Below are 21,203 nucleotides of genomic sequence, written 5' to 3' on the forward strand. Positions count from 1 at the left end.
TATCTCTGAGGGCCTTTCACTCACTCACCGCAGGCAGGTAGGTGGTCTTTCTGTCTTCTACCGACTCCTCTCCGGCCTTGCACCCCCAGCTCTCTCTGTGCTCTGTCCCCCAAATATTCCTACAGGCCGCACAAGATCTGCCAGCAACCCTCTGATGGTTAAACTGCCGAAATCTCGGCTCTGTGCTCACCTTCACTCTTTCATTCCTCTTTTCTCCCGCCTCTGGAACAAACTCCCTCACTCCCTTCAATCCCACTCCTCCCTCCAGGTCTTTAAAACAGCTGTTCACCACCATCTCTTATCTTCCCCCATCCAAAACCTTGATCTTTTCTACCCCCGCTAATTCACCCCAGATCCACCTTGTTTGAAATTCCAAGTTCTTTCCTGGAAGTCCTGGCAGTGTCCATATGTTTTATATCTCTCCCACCGCCCCCTTCCCATGCCCCCCCCCCCAAAGCCCTCGCCCTCTCTCAGATCTCTCGATGTCTCCATGTCTCTCGGTCCCTGCTCTCAAATGTTGTGTTTGTGTCCTTCCTCCTCTCTCCCCATCTTGTCTACCGCTCCCGATGTTATATGTTTTATGTGTCGGTTTGTCTTTCTGTGTGATCAATGTTCGCTCTTTCACGAGCCTCGATCTTGTATACAAAAAAAAAATTTTTTTTATTTATTTATATATATTTAATTTTAAAACAAAAACTATAGCACATACGTAGGTGCCATTTGTTTCGAAAGCCATTAAGTAGACGTATTGGCCGATGTATATTCCAAGTTTCGCGAAGTTTCAATATATAGTCCTTGAGATATGAGCGCCAACACATTTTGGGCGGATGGACGGACGGACACCAACGTGATTTCGAGGGTTTCCTAAAGATAACTGAAGAATGCATAAACGGATGTTGCTGAAATTTGGAACATATTACCTCGATGTGCAAAGCATTTACTTCTGAAATTTGCAGCCGATTTCGTCCAGTGGAAGCCGAGAAACGTATTTTCAGTCCCCATGTTAAAGCTGCATACACAGAAACGATCCCTTATATAAATGCGTCCCCTTTGCGCCTCCCTTTGATTCCAGGGTAATTCTAGATGGTAATTTTAAAGGATAATTTTAATGGCTTTAGTTCATTTCTTCGTTTTGCCTATTTCATATTAAAATGCCAAACTGATCCGCTTCCTTCAGACACGAGTGTGATTTGTGTTTTTCTTTGCAGTCTGGTATAAAGCAGTGTGGTGCAACCATTATTGCCAAAAACTGGCTTATGACAGCAGCGCATTGTCTGCAGGAAGATCGAACGAAGGGCAATATTACTCATGACAAAGTCACCATTTATGTAGGTCAGTCTGCATTTACGAACCAACTATAGAGATATCATTTATTGATTAAATGTTAATCTATACATATATTCTTCAGCAAACCTGTCATGCACCTACATTCCTATTCTCTAAAATTGGTTTATCCACTCATTACTCGGTAATGTTTTTTTTTTTTGTGTGTGTGTGTGTGTGTGTGTGTGTTTGTGTGTGTGTTTGTGTGTGTGTGTTTGTCTGTCCGCTCACTTATACTTGCCTACAGGTGAAAATGTTAAACTGATCTTCATGAAACTTCACCAAATGGTGGAGTTGGTGGTCCGATAGAATCCTATTTATTTTTGTGGTCAAAAGGTCAACATAGGCCAAAGTTCAACCACTTTTTTCAAATTTCTGAAATCCTCAATTTTCATCCGATTTACTTGAAATCTGAATAGGATTTTCATGTCAGCTAACTGAAATCAACCACCAACTATTTTTGAGGTCAAGATAGGCCAAAAGGTCAACATAGGTCTAAGGCCAACAACCTTTTCAAATTTCTAAAATCCTCAATTTTCATCAGATTGACTTGAAATTTGCATACAATTTACATATCGGTAAACTGAATTCAACCAACAACTATTTTTGATATCATCATAGGCCAAAAGGTCAACATAGGCCAAAAGGTCAACAACCTTTACAACTTTCTAAAATCCTCCATTTTTATCCGATTGACTTGGAATTTGAATAGGATTTTCATATCGGCTGGCTGAATTCAACAACCAATTCTATTTGAGGTCAACATAGGCCAAAAGGTCAACATAGGCCACATTTCTAAAATTGTCAATTTTCATCCGGTTATCTTAAAATTTGAAGACAATCTGCACATGAGGTCACTGAATTCAACCACCAATTATCTTTGAGGTCAAAAGGATGCTCCATTGAGTGCCATTCTACTGTGTTCTCTTGTTACAAGTGTCGCTCGATGAGTGATTTTCATTTTACTGTCTTTATACACAGAAGAGGTTGAGTAGTGATTCATAAAACTAAATAAATTGCAAAACTTCACTTGAAAGAGCAGTCACATAATTGTGTCATCAGAGAAGTTACAAAAACAACAGTGGCTACACTAGGTATGATATTAACACTGCCCCGGCTACCATTGAGACGGTGCACAGGTGCGGTGCACAGGTGCAACCCTGATGCTGATTTCCTTTTTTCCATTAAGCACTTGCTCCTTCTCTTGGACAAGGCCTTTTCCAATATGAGCTTCAGCCCCTCCGGCTGTCACAATTCCTACCTTTAATAAGTCCCTTGCTTGTTTAAATTCATCTTCTACAATTATGGATGAAAAACATTCTCCAAAACCCACAATATATTTATATTCCGTGATAATTATGAAGAACTAACTATTCCTACCATTCAAACACAAAAACACACAAATAGCACCCAGAATATTAAATGTCTAGATCATTATTTTCGAACCCTAACATGACGGCCTTTCAGAGTGCGACCATTGGCTTTTCAACATAATACACACATGTCTGTAACATTTCCAGAAATTCACAGTTTGGTAACGAAATATATCAATAAAAACTCTTCACCAAGAAAAAACCCCAAAATTTTGGTTAACAAATCATTATGATCCATATAGCAAGGTTCCATTGCCGAACTGTGGAACTTACCCTGCTACCCACCCTCCACTGCACGATCTTTGGTATTTCAGTGACTGACACCTAAAAACTTCAGAAACAATGTATTTTTAAAACACACAGCTAAGGCCATGGAGGAGCTGCTTCATAGACCTGATCACATACATGGAAGACCTTCACACATGGCTATTTCATAAACGTTACACTCAGTTGGGTTAGCTTTCCATGCTGAGAAAGCAAGTTGTTTGGACTGAAACCTCCGCCCAGAGGGATTCAGTGTATCAGGGTCTCGGCCATAGGGGCCTAGAGGGTGGATAGAATAGACGGAATGGGATAAACCGGTGTATGACAGAAAATAGACTTTTGTGGGATTATTCCAAGGCGGAATCAGTATGATGTGCTGTGGAGAAGGTGGTCTAAACCTTTTAGGAGAGTGCAGATTGAAGTCTTCTGCCAGTTGGCCTGTGCACCGTTGAGGTTGCTCCCTTACTCTAGAGCAGTGTTTCTCAGCCGGATTTACAAGACGACCCACCCATCCTGGTATTTTGTGGCCGCAAACCCTGTTATCCCCTACAACGGTTGAAACAAAAAAAGATAGGAAATGGGGATTTTGAAAAAAACCCACTTTACTGGGGAAATATTGGGTTTTTTCAAGTGGGGTTTTTTACATACATGTCAATTTGATGACTCGTTTTACTCAGCGAACATCGTAGCTCACTCTCGACATCGGTCAGCCTGTTTCTGGCTTTAGTTGAGATCACTAAGCTTGAGAATGCAAGTTCACATTGGTAAGTCATCGGGAGCATCACTAGGACTTGTGTAACTAATTAGCGCAGACACCTTGCGACCCCCATGGAAACCCACTTGTGGCCCCATTGGGGGTCATGACCCACCGTTTGAGAATCACTGCTCCAGATAGATATGGTCTAGGACTAGAAAGTGATCAGAAGAGCCAATAATGGCAGAGGAAGAGCTTAAGAGATTAGATGGAAAGTTAGTCATTACTTGGTCCAGAAGGGAGGACGTACCAGTCGTATAAATCCAAGTTCAGAAGTTTACAGATTGGGTAAAACCCACAGAGTCACAAAAGTCATAAAATACTATGGCTGCAGTGTCTTTGCAAAGTGATTAAAGAAACCAACTATTTTAGGTTGCCTTTGTCTCCTCTGATTACTTCCCCTTCACTTGCCATCATCCTCATCATCCATATTTATGTCCTACTAGTATAAAGGCCTGGCAAAAATGACGGGTTGGAACCGTTTATTCATGGTGCAGCCTCGTAAGGTTGCCAAAGTTTGAAGCCTCGGCCTACTGTCAGGTGTGCTTATTGTCGTGAAAATCAAACTCAGACACGACTTGACCTCTGGGTAGGTTTAATATCATTTAGATCTGTAGTACATCCTGTAAGAATACATGCATGCAACAGGCATTAAAATCAGAGTATTTCATGAGCAGCAATGGTTGATTCAATATAACAATGGTCCTACAGAGAGGACAGTCAGCGCAGCATTTAGGGGCGTACATACCATTCAAACTACAGGACTATGTCACAGTGAGTTCCGCTGGAGTGTCCGCGCGCCCCGGTTGTCCCGGGTCTTATAGACGCCCCTTCCGTAGCGAGCACACCCTGGGTTCACCTTGGTATAATTTCACTACACTTATATCTATCTTTATTTATTTATTAGATATCATACGGATGTAAATGAACACTCGTTTTACTCTGTGCGCGTTGCACATCACGTGCAGCGAATTTCACCTCCCTGTGCCTTGTATTTATTGCTATATATAAAAAAAGTTTCTGTACACCGCCGTTCTGGCTCGCTTTGCAAGCCACCGTCGACAATTCCAATAGAAGAGACATAATTACTCTTTTATGGAAAATGTTTTTAGAGTTTGTTTTATCCTCAAAAATAGAAAGTAAACACACATTCGTGTTAAAAGATTGGCTTTTAAAATCTGACTCAAATCGTCCTTATGAAGGGGGACAGACATCAGTACAAACACACAAACTGACTGTGTCTTATATGGTTAAGATGCAGTCAGGAAATTCAGAGCGTGCATGCTTAGCCAACGCCTTTCAGGAAGTAACAGTCCAGGTCTGTCATTACACTGGATCTGGTTGTGGTAGAAATTTGGAATTTGGCCTGGTTGGTGCATGTTTCCTCACCCAATCTTTGTGAAGACCCCTTGAGACTGGATTTCCAACATCCAACAGCAATTCAGCCTGCTAGATGGGTATCCAGCTTGACTTACCATTGAATAGACTGCACTCATTGATTGATGCAATGCCCTGCCTGTGTCGGGTCAGCAGTCACAGAGGGTTTTATTTATTTATTTATTTATTGTATAACATATCATTGTCTGGCTAACCAATGTGATTCACCGTAATTGTTTTTTCAGGTAACGCTGATAAAAACAAAGGAACAGAAATAAAAAAAGTGGAGAAAATAATTATCCACCCAAACTTTCACTTGGGGAAAAGGAGGGATGCAGAGGGGAAACACCGAATACGGTCATATGACTATGATATTGCCCTCATCAAGGTAGCGGAGATGAATTTTGAGTTGAAAGTAAGGTAAGTGTATTTGAGTTACAATTACAAACCCATATCATTAGCTTGCTGGACCTATTTTGTCCCTGACCATGATTGTGGACCTGCATTTTTTGATGAGCATATTTGATTTTAAAAAATCTAAAAAGTTTTGAAATCATACCATCTCTGAATAGGTTGGCCTGTGTGCTTTTCTTTATCCTAACTTATAAGTCATCATGCTTAAAACCCACGTTTCAAATTGCACATATTATATTTATATACTAGCAGAAGTACCAGGCGTTGCCAGGCGGGGGAGGAGGAGGGAGGGAGAGGGGAGGGGGAGGGGAGGGGGGAAAGGGGAGGAGAGGATGGAGGGGAGGGAAGGGGGGTAAGGTATGGGTGGGGGAAGGGGGAAGGTGGGAGGGAGGAGGAGGGGTAGGTGGGAGGGAGGAGGAGATGGAGAGGGGAGGGGGGAGGCAGGAGAGGAAGGGGGTTCATATATATGCTGTTGGATGAATGGGGTGAATGTGGCGTTCATCACGTTTCTGAGGTAAGTGTGATGCTGATCAGGAAGAAGAAGAAGCCGTACCACCAACTTTGTACACTGCCGGAATTGTTTGATTTATTTATGTTCAGAACCCAATCGGAAATGCGCTAAGTTATGGATCTAAAGATGAAAGAAAAAAAACTCGGCCTCGGACAAACCTTGGACAGACTCCCCTCCCTCCCCCCCCACCCCCCACACACAGGAGCCTCGACCCCCGTACATTCGCAGAGAGTGTAAACGGGCAGGGTATCAGGCAACTTGAACTTGGCAGCCTGGCCTGGCTCGTACATCCAAACTTCATTCTTCAGACGCTGGTGACCAGGCTGCCACTGATAATCCCCACATAATCCCAATGCAGCTGCGTGGGAGTATAACCACTGATCTATAGTATGGCAGGCAGCGTGGAGTCTGGCGGCGAGGATGGAACATCACGTGATCGCTCTGAGCGAATCAGCGAGCTGCTCTGGCACAGGCTGAGATGAGTGTATAATGTTCTTCACTGAAATGCGCTAAGTTAAATATGAATAAAAAATATGGATCTCGTCATTGGAGGTCATTTTGACGTAGGCCATGTCCTTCCCAGGCCCAATGGCCATGTCTATGCCAAAAATCAAGTACGTGAGCCTCTCCGTTTAGGAGTCTATATGTAACATACACACACACTCACACACACACACACACACACACACACACACACACACACACACACACACACACATACACACACAAACACACAAACTGTGTTTTATTTATATCGATTTATTTGTTCCATGTCCGCCAATGTCCCTAATTCACATTCATGTTCACTGATGTCGACTTGTGTGTATTTGTCCGACTTTTGATTTAGATGTAAGCTCTACTGTAAGCCTTAGGTTAATAGAAAATAATAGTTTTAGTAACAAATTTGTTCTTGTGATTTTAATTTTTTTGCATATATATAGTTGAGGCTTGTGGAAGACTGATAAACTTGTACATTACTATAGGCCATCATCCAAATGCTTGCTGCTCTAAGTAGCTCTGCATTGGCCTGTTCAGCATTTCTATATATACTGTCGTGGAAGTGTAGGTGAGACTCAAGACGCCAATGGTCAGAAACAGGTTTTACAAAAGGTCATGACTTTATTAACTGGTTGTTCACTTTCATTCCAATACCAAATAACTACCGTTTAACTCAATGGACCAGGTCACTCTATCCGCATGGTCCTTCTTGTTCGGCCGATGTTCCTCCGCCATTCCCGTCCTCCTTCCTCCCGTCGGGCAGAGGTTCTGATGATGAGTCCTCTTTGACTCCAAGTCTCTTCTGTTTATATGGGCAAGCTTCAGTTAATCCCCTGTGCGCTGAAATCGTAATCCCTTCTCCGCTGCTTCTAATCCTTTCTCCGCAAACGTTACTCGGTCGCCTCACTGGCACCAGCTCGCTCCCCTCCTGCTGCGAGTTCTATTTACCAAACAATAGGGGGGGTGCTCCAGCCTGGGGCTGTGACCAGGTGGACAAGAGATTACCATGTTCGTGCACATTCCTGACACTCATTTACGAAATCGTCTATCTGCTTCGTTACTAGTCCCAATCAATGAGTTACATTTCCACAATTCCCTCATCTTTTTGTTTTTGTTTATATTAACCATTAATCTAAACATCAATATAAGTAAACAATCAATCACTGCAAGTAAACATCAATACAAGTATAAGTAAATAATCAATCACTGCAAGTAAACATCATTACAAGTATCCAAACCATAACTTTGGTAATCAAATTCCCTTAGGCATACACCGTCATCCTGCAAGAATCACAAAACATTTCGTTGGTCATTGACTCCTTCCATATTGTTCAATCTATTGCCTTTGCATCACAAATATCTTTTCAAAACAACACTTCACCATCACCAAGATACAACAATTTCACTTCATTTTCAAGTTTTGTAAAGCATCTGCACCATATGGCAAAAACGTTTGCCTCCACACAAATGTTGACTTTGTTTGAAAGGAAGGGCTGATCACTTGTGTTTGAATCCAGGTATGAAACATTTTCTCCTAATGTCTTCATAGCACCTGCACTACTTCGTGTAGGATTTCGCTGTTGTGGTAACATTGCGGAGTCATAGACTGACCCTGCTCTCCATGTAGCATTCTTGCCACTCTTGCTGTGAACCATAATGATTCCTTGAACAAGGCCTTCGCCCAGTTGTAGTCGACTTGCCTCCTCCCTCATTATGAGTGGGCAGCAAGTGTTGGTGTAATGTTGATTGGCCAGCAAGATGTGGAACAGGGATGCCGGATGCATCCACAATGATGTTGGGACCATGGTGTTCAGGTCATTCATGGTCCATACCAGGAGCAACCAGCAGAATCGTGCACAGCTGTTGTGACAAGGGCACAGCCGTTTTTTTGCAGCTCCATGCTGGTTCCCCGGACGTTGGTGAAGTAATAACATATGTCCCCGCATTTCACAGAGGTTGCAGGTAAAATGTCGTTGTCCTGCAACTTCTGATGTGGTGAATGTTCGAAGCCTTCGAACAAGAGTAAGTGATCGCCTTTCTTTCATATTGTTGCGAATATGGAATTTGGCCTCCATATCCGCTTGTAAATATTCCCCTATTTTCTCCAATACTCCCCAACTTTCCCCAATCCCCCATTCCCTAGTCCCATTGCATGTAAATAACAATCAGTAGAGCCGACCTTCCCCTTATTCCCCCATTAAATGTCGTGCCCAGGTCCACCGCACCACACGTAGACAACTTTCGGACATCTTCCTAGTTATTCTTATTCTATGTCAGTTAAGGCCTCGTCTCCATTAATTATGACTCTGCGTTGCACCAGAATGTGATTATATGGCATCAGTAGTGAGTTTAGGACCTTTCCCATACCTCCTTCCATCTTCTTCCCCAACAATTACAACAACAACAGAGGAGATGGCGGCGGAGCGGGGGAGGATGCGTCCTCACACCGGCTCGATTAGCTCCAGACCATGCGCTCCACGGGGTTACCACGAAGGGGCTCCTTGTCAGCTCCTCGTCAAGGGCGGAGCCTGGTAAACCCCCCGCACGCACCCAATGAGAAGCAACGTGCCGATTCCACGAGGCGGAGCTAACGAGCCGAGGGCGTGTCACTCCCCGCCGGATATACGCGGCCCCGCGCCGGATGTGACTAGAGATGCGCCCCCAGCCTGGAGAGAGAAGTCGCCACCCCTCGAGCGCTGCAATACCTCCACCGCATCTCTTAAACTGGACCGTACGTGATCCTGCCCTGAGCCCAGGTGCACCTGGAGCGATCGCTACCCGCTTTCCTTGCCATCAAACCCCGTGTGAGTGAGCCTTGTCCCGTTTATCTGTCGTCTGTTGGGGTTAATATAAGTGTGTTTAAGTGCCCACCTTCCTATGTTTCCCTCTTGTCCCTGTAATCTAACCTTCCGCCTTAATATAACCTCCTCCGGAGGTCTTGAGAACTGAACCCCTGGTGTCGTATTGTGTTATTGTGATCCAGCCGGGTGTCTTCTTTTTCCTTCATTGGTCTAGCATAGCGCGATTAGTCAACGTCGAGTATAGTCGGGTAATTTGTGCGGACACGACGGCCATTCCGCTCGGCCCACTTTAACATCAAAGTCGTGTCTGTAACAATTGGTGTCGAGGAGTGGAATTCGAACCCGGGACTAAATTAGTTAGGCCCAAATTTTGGGAGGGAAAATCGAGCCGGAGCGCGTACGGCGCTCGACCGAATCGATTCGGAGCGCGTTTCCCGCGCGAAATTATAACGGCGAAATTTGAATTTGTTTTACGAAAAAAAAAAAAAAAAAACCGAATTTTGAAAGTCGCGCTATGGCGGATCAAGACAGCTGGGGTCCGGTAAAGGAGAGTGAGGTAGGGTCGATCCAGGACCAAAATGAGGGACAGGAGGAGAGCGAAGCAGTGAGGGCGGCAGGTTCGCAAAATAGCGCCGTCACGCACGAAGAAGCGGGCGCGCAAAATGGCGCCTCGCTGATCACCGCGCCAGCGACCGTGGCAGCGCCCCCGGTGGATTTGAACTTGTTTTTTATACAAATAAAGGCGCTCATGGTCCAGACAAGTGAAGACCTGAGGAATGACTTGGGAAACCAAATTGAAGAAATAACGAACCGAATGAGGGCTCGGAGTGAGCGATTGGAGGGCCAACTGGGGGTAATGAGGGACGAAGCGAGGGGTACCGGAGAGGGGTTAGACAACGGGATAAAGGAGGTGAAAAATGGGTTAATGGGGGTAGAAAACAGAATGGCCGCTCAAGAGAATCAAATGGAAGGGATGCAAAAAGGGTTAGAGGGGTTAGAAAACAGTATGGAAGGCAAATTGAGGGACATGAGGGACCAAGCGGAAAGGGAAGTTAACCAAATGGGGCAGCAGATAGAGGGGGTCAGAATGGGGGTAGAAACCAAACTGGATGCTCACAGGGAGGAAATGGAGCAGATGAGGGTGGCATCTGGGCAGGAGATGCAAGTGATGGGAGAGGAGATCAGAAGAGGAGTGAGTGAGGAGGTCGGAGGAGTGCGCGAGGAGGTGAGGCACTGTAAGGAGCACATGGAGAAGGAGGTGAGAAAGGGGACTGTAAAGTTACAAGGGGGCATAGAGGACCTGACGCAGGAGGTGGAGCAGCTGACGGTGGGACAGACGGAGTTAGTGGAGCAGGTTCAAAGGAACACTGCGGTATTAGGAGGTTTAAAAGCGACACAAAACAACATAAAAAACGACTTGATAGCGACAAAGAGGGAATGTCAGATGGTACGTGAGGGACTGACAACGAGGTTGGACGAGGTGATAGAGGTAATGGAGACGAAGGACCGGCAGGTGAGGACGCACATGGAAACGGTCAAGGTAGCCTTGGAGGACGAGCTTGAGGAGACGTACCGGGGAATAAAAGAGGTGAGGCACAAATTAGAAGAAGTGGAAGAAGGGGTGAGCGAAATTAAGAAGCGACGGAGAGGGGATAAGAAAGAGATAAAAGAGGAGATAAAAGAATTGGTCCAAAGTCTGTGTTTGGATCGTGATGATGTGCTCATTAACCGGATGAGGGATTCGCAGGTGATGGAGGAGAAGCGAAGAGGAAGAGGACCCGGTGTAAGTGGTGACCAATATGGTCGTGCGTATGATGCGCCAGGGGATTTAAGAAGCTTGGGGGTCGAGATAGACCCGGGTGTTCGTGAGAGGCCGTGGGTGAAGTGTGCGACAGGTCTGGTGTGCGAAAGAGGAGGTGTGCGAGAAAGTCCGACTCTGGGGTGTGTGAGGAAAAAGTGCGTGCCAAGGAGTGAGTGTGCTGGCGAGAGTGAGTCGGACGTAGCGTGTGTGCGAGGGAGCACATGGAAGCGCGGTGTGGTGAGTGTTACAGAGGATGTAACGGGAGAGTGTGCGCGAGAAAGGTGTGTGACGGACAGGTGCATGAGGAAAGAGTGTGCTGTCAAGAGTAAGGGTGAGTGCGCTGTCAAGAATGGAGGTGAGAGTAGTGAGAGTGACAAGGAGAGTGAGCTGGTTGTGACAGGTGAGCGAGGATGTACACCTGGGATGGAAGGATGCACACCTGGAATGGTAGAGCGTGAGTGGGAATGCACGCTGGAGTTGGTGGTGAGGCACGTGGTTGGGTGTGCGAATGAGGGCACACCTGTGATTGTCACAGAGGAGGTGACCGAGGAGGGGGCGCGAAGCGGTGTTTTGGTGAGGTGTGCGACCAACGAATGTGTGCCAAAGTGTTCGGTGGTCAGGTGTGTGACCAAGGCTGTGAGTGGAATGAGAGTACCTGGGTGTGTAAGGAAAGGTACGAGGAGCATGGGCACGGCTGGATGTGTGAGCAAGGAACGGGCTGCGGGGTGTAAGCATGCAGGTGAAGCATCGACGTTACACGGGTTAGAGGTTAGAGCGACTTTTAGCCGAAGCAGGCCCTCGGTGCGTGCCGGGCCTCGCTTTGAACGGCCGCGTCCAGGCTCCACTAGGCGGAGCTGGCAGCCCGATAGAAAGGGTCGTCATGGCGACCACCTTTTGTTGAGGCATTCCGGCAGGTCGAGATCGGGACATTGGATGGCTCCACGCCGAGGTGATGCGTGGGATCTCGGCCCGGGTAAGCCCCCGTCCCTGCACCGAGTGCCGGACGCATCCAGCCGCTGGCACAAAACAACCAGCATCCATTGCTTGGCTTTACGAAGCCGGGCTTTGGACAGGGATTGGCGCACCGAGAGGTATTAGTGAGTAGACTGGGTGATGAGGTTAGTGTTTTGGACCCAAAATTAGAGAAAAGCAAAATTTGATGATTGGCAAGGGATTGGCAGTAGTGATTGGCAGATGATGGGCAGTGATTGGCAAATTTTTAATTTGTTGAAATTTGATGTGCAAAATTGGTAGTGAGAGACCCCCGATGTGGTGGGATGGCAAATCCACCATCCCTCACAGGTGGGGCAAAGGAGCAATAGCTTATGGGGTGTATGGCAGTGAAAACTAGCCCGGGTGGGTTAGGTTATATTGATAGGGATCTAGAGAAGATGACATTAGGTAACGTTAAGTTTAGTTAGTGACTGATACCTGTAGTGGGGACGCAGGTAGATTAGTATGGATGATAATGACGTGGGAGCGCAATAGTTTAAAGGGACGACTGGGAAGCGCAAGTTTCAGAAGGGAGTAGTTAGCTGAGATGATGCTGTGTGTGTGAGAATTGAACAGGTGTGATTGCACAGGTGTGCAATTGGACAGGTGTGTGGAGCAGTGTATGAGTAGTGAGTGTGTGGATCAGCGCGAATGCGCTTGGGGAGAGAAGGGTGCAGGTGGCACCAGGTGTGAGAGCACAGGTGTGCAAGTACAGGTGTGTGGAGAGAGTTGGAGTAAGTGGTACGGAGTGGTGTGCATGGTGCGAAGGTGTGGATGGGGGAAGAGTGGACCCCCTTTCACGAATACCCGGGGCGGGTAGTGTAAGTGTTAGGTAGAGGGTACAGGTAAATTGTGATTGGATATTGGCATTTGTGGTGCGGTTGCAGAATGGTGTTGTGAATGGGTGCATTAGTGTTGTGGAAATGGCTGGGCGTGTAGCCTGTTAGTGTGTGTAGTTGGTTGGGCACTCCACCACTGTGAGGATGTCGGCCAGGTGAGGCCGCAGGTGGGCTCTGGGAGCCGGTAGTTGTGAGTGGGTGCCTGAGGATCCCGGGTGTGGATCGGGCAGCCCAGTGCCAGAGAGGGCACGGAGTGGGGAGAGCGCCAGAGGGCCTTCCCCAGGTAGATAGGTTAGGGTAAGGAGCAGGTAAGCTCGGAGGCAACTGCAGTGGTGGAGGGGTGCAGGTGGGTAGACCCACTGGGAGAGGTACACGCCACAGCCCAGAAATTGTACGAGGGCACCGGGAGATGAATCGGGGGAGTGAGACCCCAAATTGAAGAGCACCACAGTTTGGCCAATGGGAATTGGTTTTTAGAACCCATAGTGTAAGAGGGCCAATGGTTTGGCCGGAGGAAGACCCCGGGTAGTGTAAAGTTGTTAAAGTCATTTAGGAAATAGTTAGGATTGAAGAACCTGTCGCACCATACGCAGCCACTTACCTGTGGTGATGATGATGACTCCACACCTGTGTTTTCTTTGTTCTGTGTGCAGGAAATGAGATTGCTGTGGATTTGTGAGACGCATCACGACGTGGATGAGACATTGGGGTGATTCCATCTCTCCCTCCCTAGGAGGGACTGATGATGAATTGGTGATGGCAAATTTTGATGTGCAGTTGGAGATGGCAAATTTTGATGAGAGTTAAAAATGGCAAATTTGATTGGTTAGGAGGGAGAGAAGACGAATTTGGTTTATGGGAGGAACGGGGAAGACAGTAGGGATGTTTGTCGATTTGTAAAGTAGATGTTTATGGGTAGTGTTGTGTTTTGTGGATGCAGTAAGGGGTAAGGGAGGGGCCATGTAGGTTACCTGGTGGGGGGGGGGCGTACGATAGGAACGTACCTGTCTCACCTGGTTCCCATGTGCCCCCAGTGTGCATCACCTTACATTGCGTGCACTTTTGCGCCCTTACCACCTTACTCACTTGTTTCTTCTTTTGTCTCCCACCTCCGAGGATCTGGCTTTGGGGTAGAGAGAGAGGAGAGAGAGGTGCTGGCTGCGCAGTTGTGGGCCTGCACTTTCGCTGTTTGCTGCCGGGATCGATACACCATATGGACCGCAATGTTTGTGGCCACCCACAATGGACCGCAGTTCGTTTGCGGCCAAGCACCACCCGGGGATGGACCTATGGGTCAACGTGGCACCTATGCCATAAAGGTGAACCACTGTTAATTAACACCACTGAAGGCCACACGAAGAGCAAGAGACACCTGCAGGGTTAGGGGTTGTCGCATTTATTTTTAATCATTGAACAATGGTGACTACACCGATTGGTGGTGGGGTGGTGCTTTTGATGCTGGGACGGGGTGCTCTGCACGTTATTAAAGGCCGTCGGCCACAGAGCACTCGTGGGTTGGTGTATCGATGTTGGCAAGCGCGCTCTCTCTCTATGCATAACATCTGCATGTGTTCCTCCAAAAACAGGTCCTGGATCGTAGTGTAAATAGCAGCGTAGTCTTGTAAATAATGCTCCCTACCGGCTGTATGTTTAGTTTGAGGATTCTTTCCGGATTCGGTTATCCTGTGGGTGTGTTTCTGTGAGGAGAAGGGTGCAACGTCGCAGGGGGACATATTTACTCATTTGTGAATATCTGTAAAACTGTCGCACTCAGGGTAGAGTTAATAGTAGAGGGAACTACATTGCGTGCCACACTAAAGTAGGTAAAAATTTATCGGGTCGGGACGCCCCGAGGGTAGAGAAGGGTGCAATGTTGCGAATATGGAATTTGGCCTCCATATCCGCTTGTAAATATTCCCCTATTTTCTCCAATACTCCCCAACTTTCCCCAATCCCCCATTCCCTAGTCCCATTGCATGTAAATAACAATCAGTAGAGCTGACCTTCCCCTTATTCCCCCATTAAATGTCGTGCCCAGGTCCACCGCACCACACGTAGACAACTTTCGGACATCTTCCTAGTTATTCTTATTCTATGTCAGTTAAGGCCTCGTCTCCATTAATTATGACTCTGCGTTGCACCAGAATGTGATTATATGGCATCAGTAGTGAGTTTAGGACCTTTCCCATACCTCCTTCCATCTTCTTCCCCAACAATTACAACAACAACAGAGGAGATGGCGGCGGAGCGGGGGAGGATGCGTCCTCACACCGGCTCGATTAGCTCCAGACCATGCGCTCCACGGGGTTACCACGAAGGGGCTCCTTGTCAGCTCCTCGTCAAGGGCGGAGCCTGGTAAACCCCCCGCACGCACCCAATGAGAAGCAACGTGCCGATTCCACGAGGCGGAGCTAACGAGCCGAGGGCGTGTCACTCCCCGCCGGATATACGCGGCCCCGCGCCGGATGTGACTAGAGATGCGCCCCCAGCCTGGAGAGAGAAGTCGCCACCCCTCGAGCGCTGCAATACCTCCACCGCATCTCTTAAACTGGACCGTACGTGATCCTGCCCTGAGCCCAGGTGCACCTGGAGCGATCGCTACCCGCTTTCCTTGCCATCAAACCCCGTGTGAGTGAGCCTTGTCCCGTTTATCTGTCGTCTGTTGGGGTTAATATAAGTGTGTTTAAGTGCCCACCTTCCTATGTTTCCCTCTTGTCCCTGTAATCTAACCTTCCGCCTTAATATAACCTCCTCCGGAGGTCTTGAGAACTGAACCCCTGGTGTCGTATTGTGTTATTGTGATCCAGCCGGGTGTCTTCTTTTTCCTTCATTGGTCTAGCATAGCGCGATTAGTCAACGTTCGGGCACAATCGGGTAACTTGTGCAGACGTGGTCATACCATAAAACCGCTCGGTAAATAACATCCAAGCCACGTCTGTAACAATATGTTGCAGTGTGATCCAGGCAAATGGTCACATAAATTTCCTTGGTGAAGGTAAGCATTCATCTCCAAGTTACATGGGAGAATGTCTTCATCATTCTTTGAGAAAGAGGGTGTATGCCACGATTAACTTCATTTTTTTAGCCACAAATTTTCTTTCTCGAACTTCTTCCCAATTCCGTTAGCACTCCCTTCAAAATGTGATCTCGTCTTATCCTTATGCTCAGTCACATCTGAATCTGCTTTCCACACACACTGAATCAGATAGGGTACATCTTACCATGAAATCAGCATAATCATGTATATCTTCCGACAGTTTCACATTCAACAATTTGTTGTTTTTCCTTAACACAAAAAGTTATATTCATTTATATGCGTCACACAAATAATATTCAATCAGGTATGTATTTTACTACTAAACTAAGAATAGCATCCACAATTGCTTTCAGGTTAATATAGTTCAAAAATTAACTCATGCAGGTATTTTAGCACTACTCTAAGAAAATAAATTGTATATGATTACAATCACAAACGGGAATATCTAATTCCCAACAACAATTTTCCAAAACCAACAAATTAAGCATAATGTATTATTACCATAATTCCTCTCCACTTTTTCTTTTCCCTTTTTTTTTTTTTTTTCCCTAACAGTGTGTCACTCGTGGTGATATGAGTTCACTGATATTGTAATTGACACAACTCATAACATTGTCGTTATGCCATTATCTTAATTCTACTGTATTCATTTGCAACATCACTTGATTTAATCTTTTAATCTCAGTATTTATGTCGCCATAAAAGTCTTCCTTTTCTGGTTCTACATTTATTTCCTCATTTGTCACTTCATGTGTTATCATCGTGTTGTTGGTTACCTTATTCAAACACACCGTCACTAAGGCTTTCAAGCAAGCCAGCACTAAAATAATTGCCAATATAACTACTAAACCAACAAACAAGTCTGCTACTCCTTGTATATATTCATACCTATGACATAATTATATGTCAATGACATTCAACATTGTATACCAAACTAACAAGCTTCCTAAAAGGTAAATAAAGACAATCCCTTAATATGTAACATAAATCAGATTATTTGTCTTCCCCTGATCCCCCTATCTCCCGGGGTCGAACTAAATCCCCTAATCATGAGTGTAGTTGTGATACATTATCCCTCATGTTGCGCTAATATCAGTAGACAATGGTATGTCATGTAGGCAAATAAATGTCACTATCCCAAGTAGGAATATCACATGTTGAAAATGTAATGTTTATCAATGCAAGGGGTGTTAAAATGTAATTCAAATGAATGTATATCACGACTATCATTTATCCGCCACTGAATGTTCTGCTGGGCTGCTAGGTGCAGCCTCATTTTCTGTGGGATCGTCCACCTTAGCCCCATGTGCTTGCTTGCAATGAGAGGCATGAATCCAACTTTCTATTTTGGGTCCATATTTGTTTCTATTCTTATCAATCTCCTATGGTTTATCAATTCGTTCCAAGATACCGCAACCAAAGGTTTTAACCAAGGCTCTACCAAACTATTTCCAATGTGAACAAAAAATGCCAGTGAAACAATGATTCGAGGAATTAATTTCAAGGGGTCAATAAATTTATTCTATAACCAGATCTAATTTTCCCATCCAATAGTTTGCCTTGCCACATGTCATATTATAACACTTTAATAAACCTTCGAAAAATGTTTCCCATCTCAACAAATTTCCTTTTTTACAAATAGCCATGTGTAACTTACGTATTTAACTACAATTTCCTCTCAATTTGTTTGGCCTAACTGGCCGCAAAAGTGGGTGCCAGCATGCAGTACCGTTTTTTATCTACCAAGGAAGTGCTCGTCCACAAAAGACCTCTACCAAAATGTTGTTTGTAAAAACAAATCTGGGATTTCTGATTACTTGGATGCACACTCTCAGGACATTTTCCGGCTGCTGTTAACAATCCACTACGATAAATTAATTCCTTTACCCACAATCAAATAATTAGTACAAATTGAGGATATTATCCCTATCACATTCTTTTATAGATTCATTATGTTGGATCTAATTTCTTTCCCAATAATTTTCCACTGCTGTAAGGAAGAACAATAGCTCTCATAAGTCTTAGTAATATCGTACTTAATTTACCCAGCATCGAATAATTTATTTACTATCCTTTCTCATCTGTTAACCAGTGACTTTGTTTGAACTCCAGAACTCAAAACTCACAATAGTTCAAACCAGCAAAATTTCCTTTACTATTTTCCCATATCATCTATGCCTTATACACATCCATACATACAGCCCAATTTATATTCTGATAAAATTCAAGTTTATGTATATATAAAATCCGTGAGCAGAGTACTCTGGGAAGTCAGTGTAAGACCTCTCCAAAATTTGGCTAATTTTGTACTCCCACATTTTTAATGAAGTTCATATCCATAAATAGCTTTGATTCTCATATAAATTCTATCACAATGGAATCCCAAGATTACTTCCAATTTTTTACTATTAATGAATAGCTGCTCATAACTCAGCAAATCAAATTTTTATTCTCCATCTCCCTTGACAAAAGTGATAATTTTCATAATCAAATTATATTTCTATTTTTTTATTTTACGAATTCTCTCGATATGCGATCCCATCCCCATGGAACTATCTATTTTTCAGACAAGGCACACTGTCGGTGTCAACAATCTTGTAAGATTGATACACAAAAACAAAAACACTGACACACAAAATACCCACACACACATGCATTATGCGTATTTGTTTGCGTTGGAACCCTTATTTACAGATCCGGATGGGTGTCAACTTTATTTCAATTTCTCAAAATTTGTCCTTCAATTTTATAAGCGCTAATACACAAATGGACCAAAAAGTTTATTCTTAGAAAACCCCTATGACGTCACATTGACATTACCCTTTCAGTTCCCACAATAATTTATCCAAATTTGACTACCCACCCATTTGTATGTCAGTCGACCACTGACCTATCAATCGTGTGGAACAATAGTCCGAAATTCCCACCTGATCATGATGTGACTCTTGTCACTTGGTTTGTCAAAAAAAAATTGCAAAGCAATTGTTCCAAACTTTGTAAATTTAAAATTTTGTGCCCAACATAAAAGATCCAATTTCGGCATTTGATCAAGTAATTATCAATTTGCTTACAAGCAAAAGAAAAAATTAATAATTCTTGCTCCGAAAACTTTTCAGACCCAAGAATCATCGACAGTTATTCATGTTTGTCCAGTAATCTAATTTGTTGAGGCCAATCGTCATTTGGGATTTGTCGCAATGAAGGCCTAATCATTGTCTGAGGTATCGGTCAGCACTGGTACCCTTGATCTTGGTTTACCCTATGAACTTGTCTTCCTTTTGGTATACGGACATCCTCTTTTCCAATGTCCCATCCGTCCACACTTGAAACACCGGTTTCTGTCGTTGCCTGGTCTGTGCACCTGTGCACTTGTATTGCTGGGCTGCATCTCTACATCCCTGAGTTGCCACTGCAATCTCTCGTTATCTCCTGAAACATGAAAAAATTCTCTGCACCGTCCTTTTTGGGGAGACAACTGGAAATCAGATGGGACAACTGTCACTTTCATTCCTAATTTCGAGGGCAGTTGTGCATTTGTCTCCTCCACTGTATCCTGTATCCTTTTTATTTTAAGTTCTAGATCCGTTATCCGTTCTTGCTGTTCCCGTTGTCTGGATTCACCATCCCAAAGATGGAATGCAAGCCAGTCTACCGTTAGATTCTGTCTCTTCCTGGCTTTCAATCTTTGTTCCAATCTTTCCAATCGACTTCGCTCAAATGTACCATCTCTTGGAAACTCCTCATCATGTCCCTTTGTCCACAAATACCAATTCTCGACCTGCCTTATAGCTTCGGCACCATAACGGTCGTACATATGATGTGTACAAGTACCTTTTTGTGGAATCTCTGGTTGTCCTTGTGTATTCTTGCAGGCTCCATTTCCCATTCTGCCTTTTATCAAAGTAGCGTTGGATGTGTTGTAGTTTGTTCCTCTAAAGCTTCACTCGTACCTCCAGGAAGGATCTCTCCACCTGTTCAAACGGTGATTTCCAGAGAATCTCTCTCACCTGTGGCTTTTGCACAATCCAATCTCACAGATCAGTATTTGCAGATGAGCCAGAGGGTCAGTATGAAATGGGTGAATCCTCAGGTGTCCGCTCTGTTGAAGGGGAAATCATACAATGGTAACCGCACATATATATCTATATATAAACTCACCACCTTGCTCAATTTTCCAAGGTTGTCTTCACATTGATAATATCTCACAAAGATATTAAAGCTTCTTTCTTGAGACCGCATTTTCATCAATCAAACGATCAATATATTCAATTTAATTTATTCAATTCAATTTATCCAGTTAAATTTATTCAATTAAATTCAATCAATTAGATTCAATCAATCAACAATTCAATCAATTATTCAATTTCAATTAATTCATCAATATTCATCAATAAATCAAATTAATCATTTTGGATGACTCCTTGCATAAGCCCTTTCCCCAATGATGTAAGGACAGGTCCATCCATTGACTGAGATTGAAGCTCATCGGTCGTCACCTCTGGTTCATACCTCATGTCAATTGATGAATCACCGTTCTGTCCTAGGGTCATATCTGACATATTTCCCCATTTTGCCTGGTCTCCACAAATTTTCTTTGCAACCACTAAAGGCAACTCATCCTTCATTCGTGAGACAGCCAACATGGATGGCAGATATTAAAGTTCATTGGGAAAAATATCTCATCATTTTTCTTTTAATAGTACCCAAAATCTCTTGGCAATATAAATTTCGTAAAACTCCTGAAATAAGACTGTAAAATTCCTTCAATCATGCTAAATTTTGAAACTCCATCGCTTGTAATATCCAATTTATCCCATAGGGCTTGAAAGTTCTTTTCCAAGTTCGTGCAATCATTCTGCATTTGAACCCTATGATATCATTCATAATAACCATCATGATTTTATAGTCATGGTCCTATCATAATCATCTATTTAAAACGAACATTTCCTTTATCACCACAGCTATGTGGTATAATCAACAATAGAATAAAACTGTACATAGCAACAGGCTACCTCATGGCCACTTAGTATACCTATTGACAATAAGTCATAACAATATCGAATAATCATTGAACAATTAAAAAATCGCTTCCACTGCTCCAGCCGCAGCATTCGTCATTTTGTCTGCTCATCTGCGTGACCAAAACGAAATAAAGGGAGCTCAACCATTACACAGCGCTTTTAATGGCGCATGCCATAGGAACTCAACGCCATTTCGA

The 21,203-nt window shown here is 44.4% G+C and overlaps 1 protein-coding gene across 3 annotated transcripts in view; it reads left to right on the top strand.

Moving 5' to 3' along the window:
• The window catches only part of LOC137416438 (complement factor B-like), a 124,174-nt gene that overhangs the window by 55,119 nt on the left and 47,852 nt on the right, over positions 1-21,203 (top strand). For all 3 annotated transcript variants that reach the window (XM_068102036.2, XM_078774819.1, XM_078774820.1), the window contains exons 13-14: positions 1,209-1,332; positions 5,337-5,511. In XM_068102036.2, the coding sequence (XP_067958137.2) occupies positions 1,209-1,332; positions 5,337-5,511 (299 nt within the window). The remainder of the gene's footprint in view (positions 1-1,208; positions 1,333-5,336; positions 5,512-21,203) is intronic.

The sequence above is a fragment of the Myxine glutinosa genome, chromosome 3, assembly GCF_964187855.1.
Source record: "Myxine glutinosa chromosome 3, kmMyxGlut1.1, whole genome shotgun sequence".
Classification (NCBI taxonomy): Eukaryota; Metazoa; Chordata; class Myxini; order Myxiniformes; family Myxinidae; genus Myxine; species Myxine glutinosa.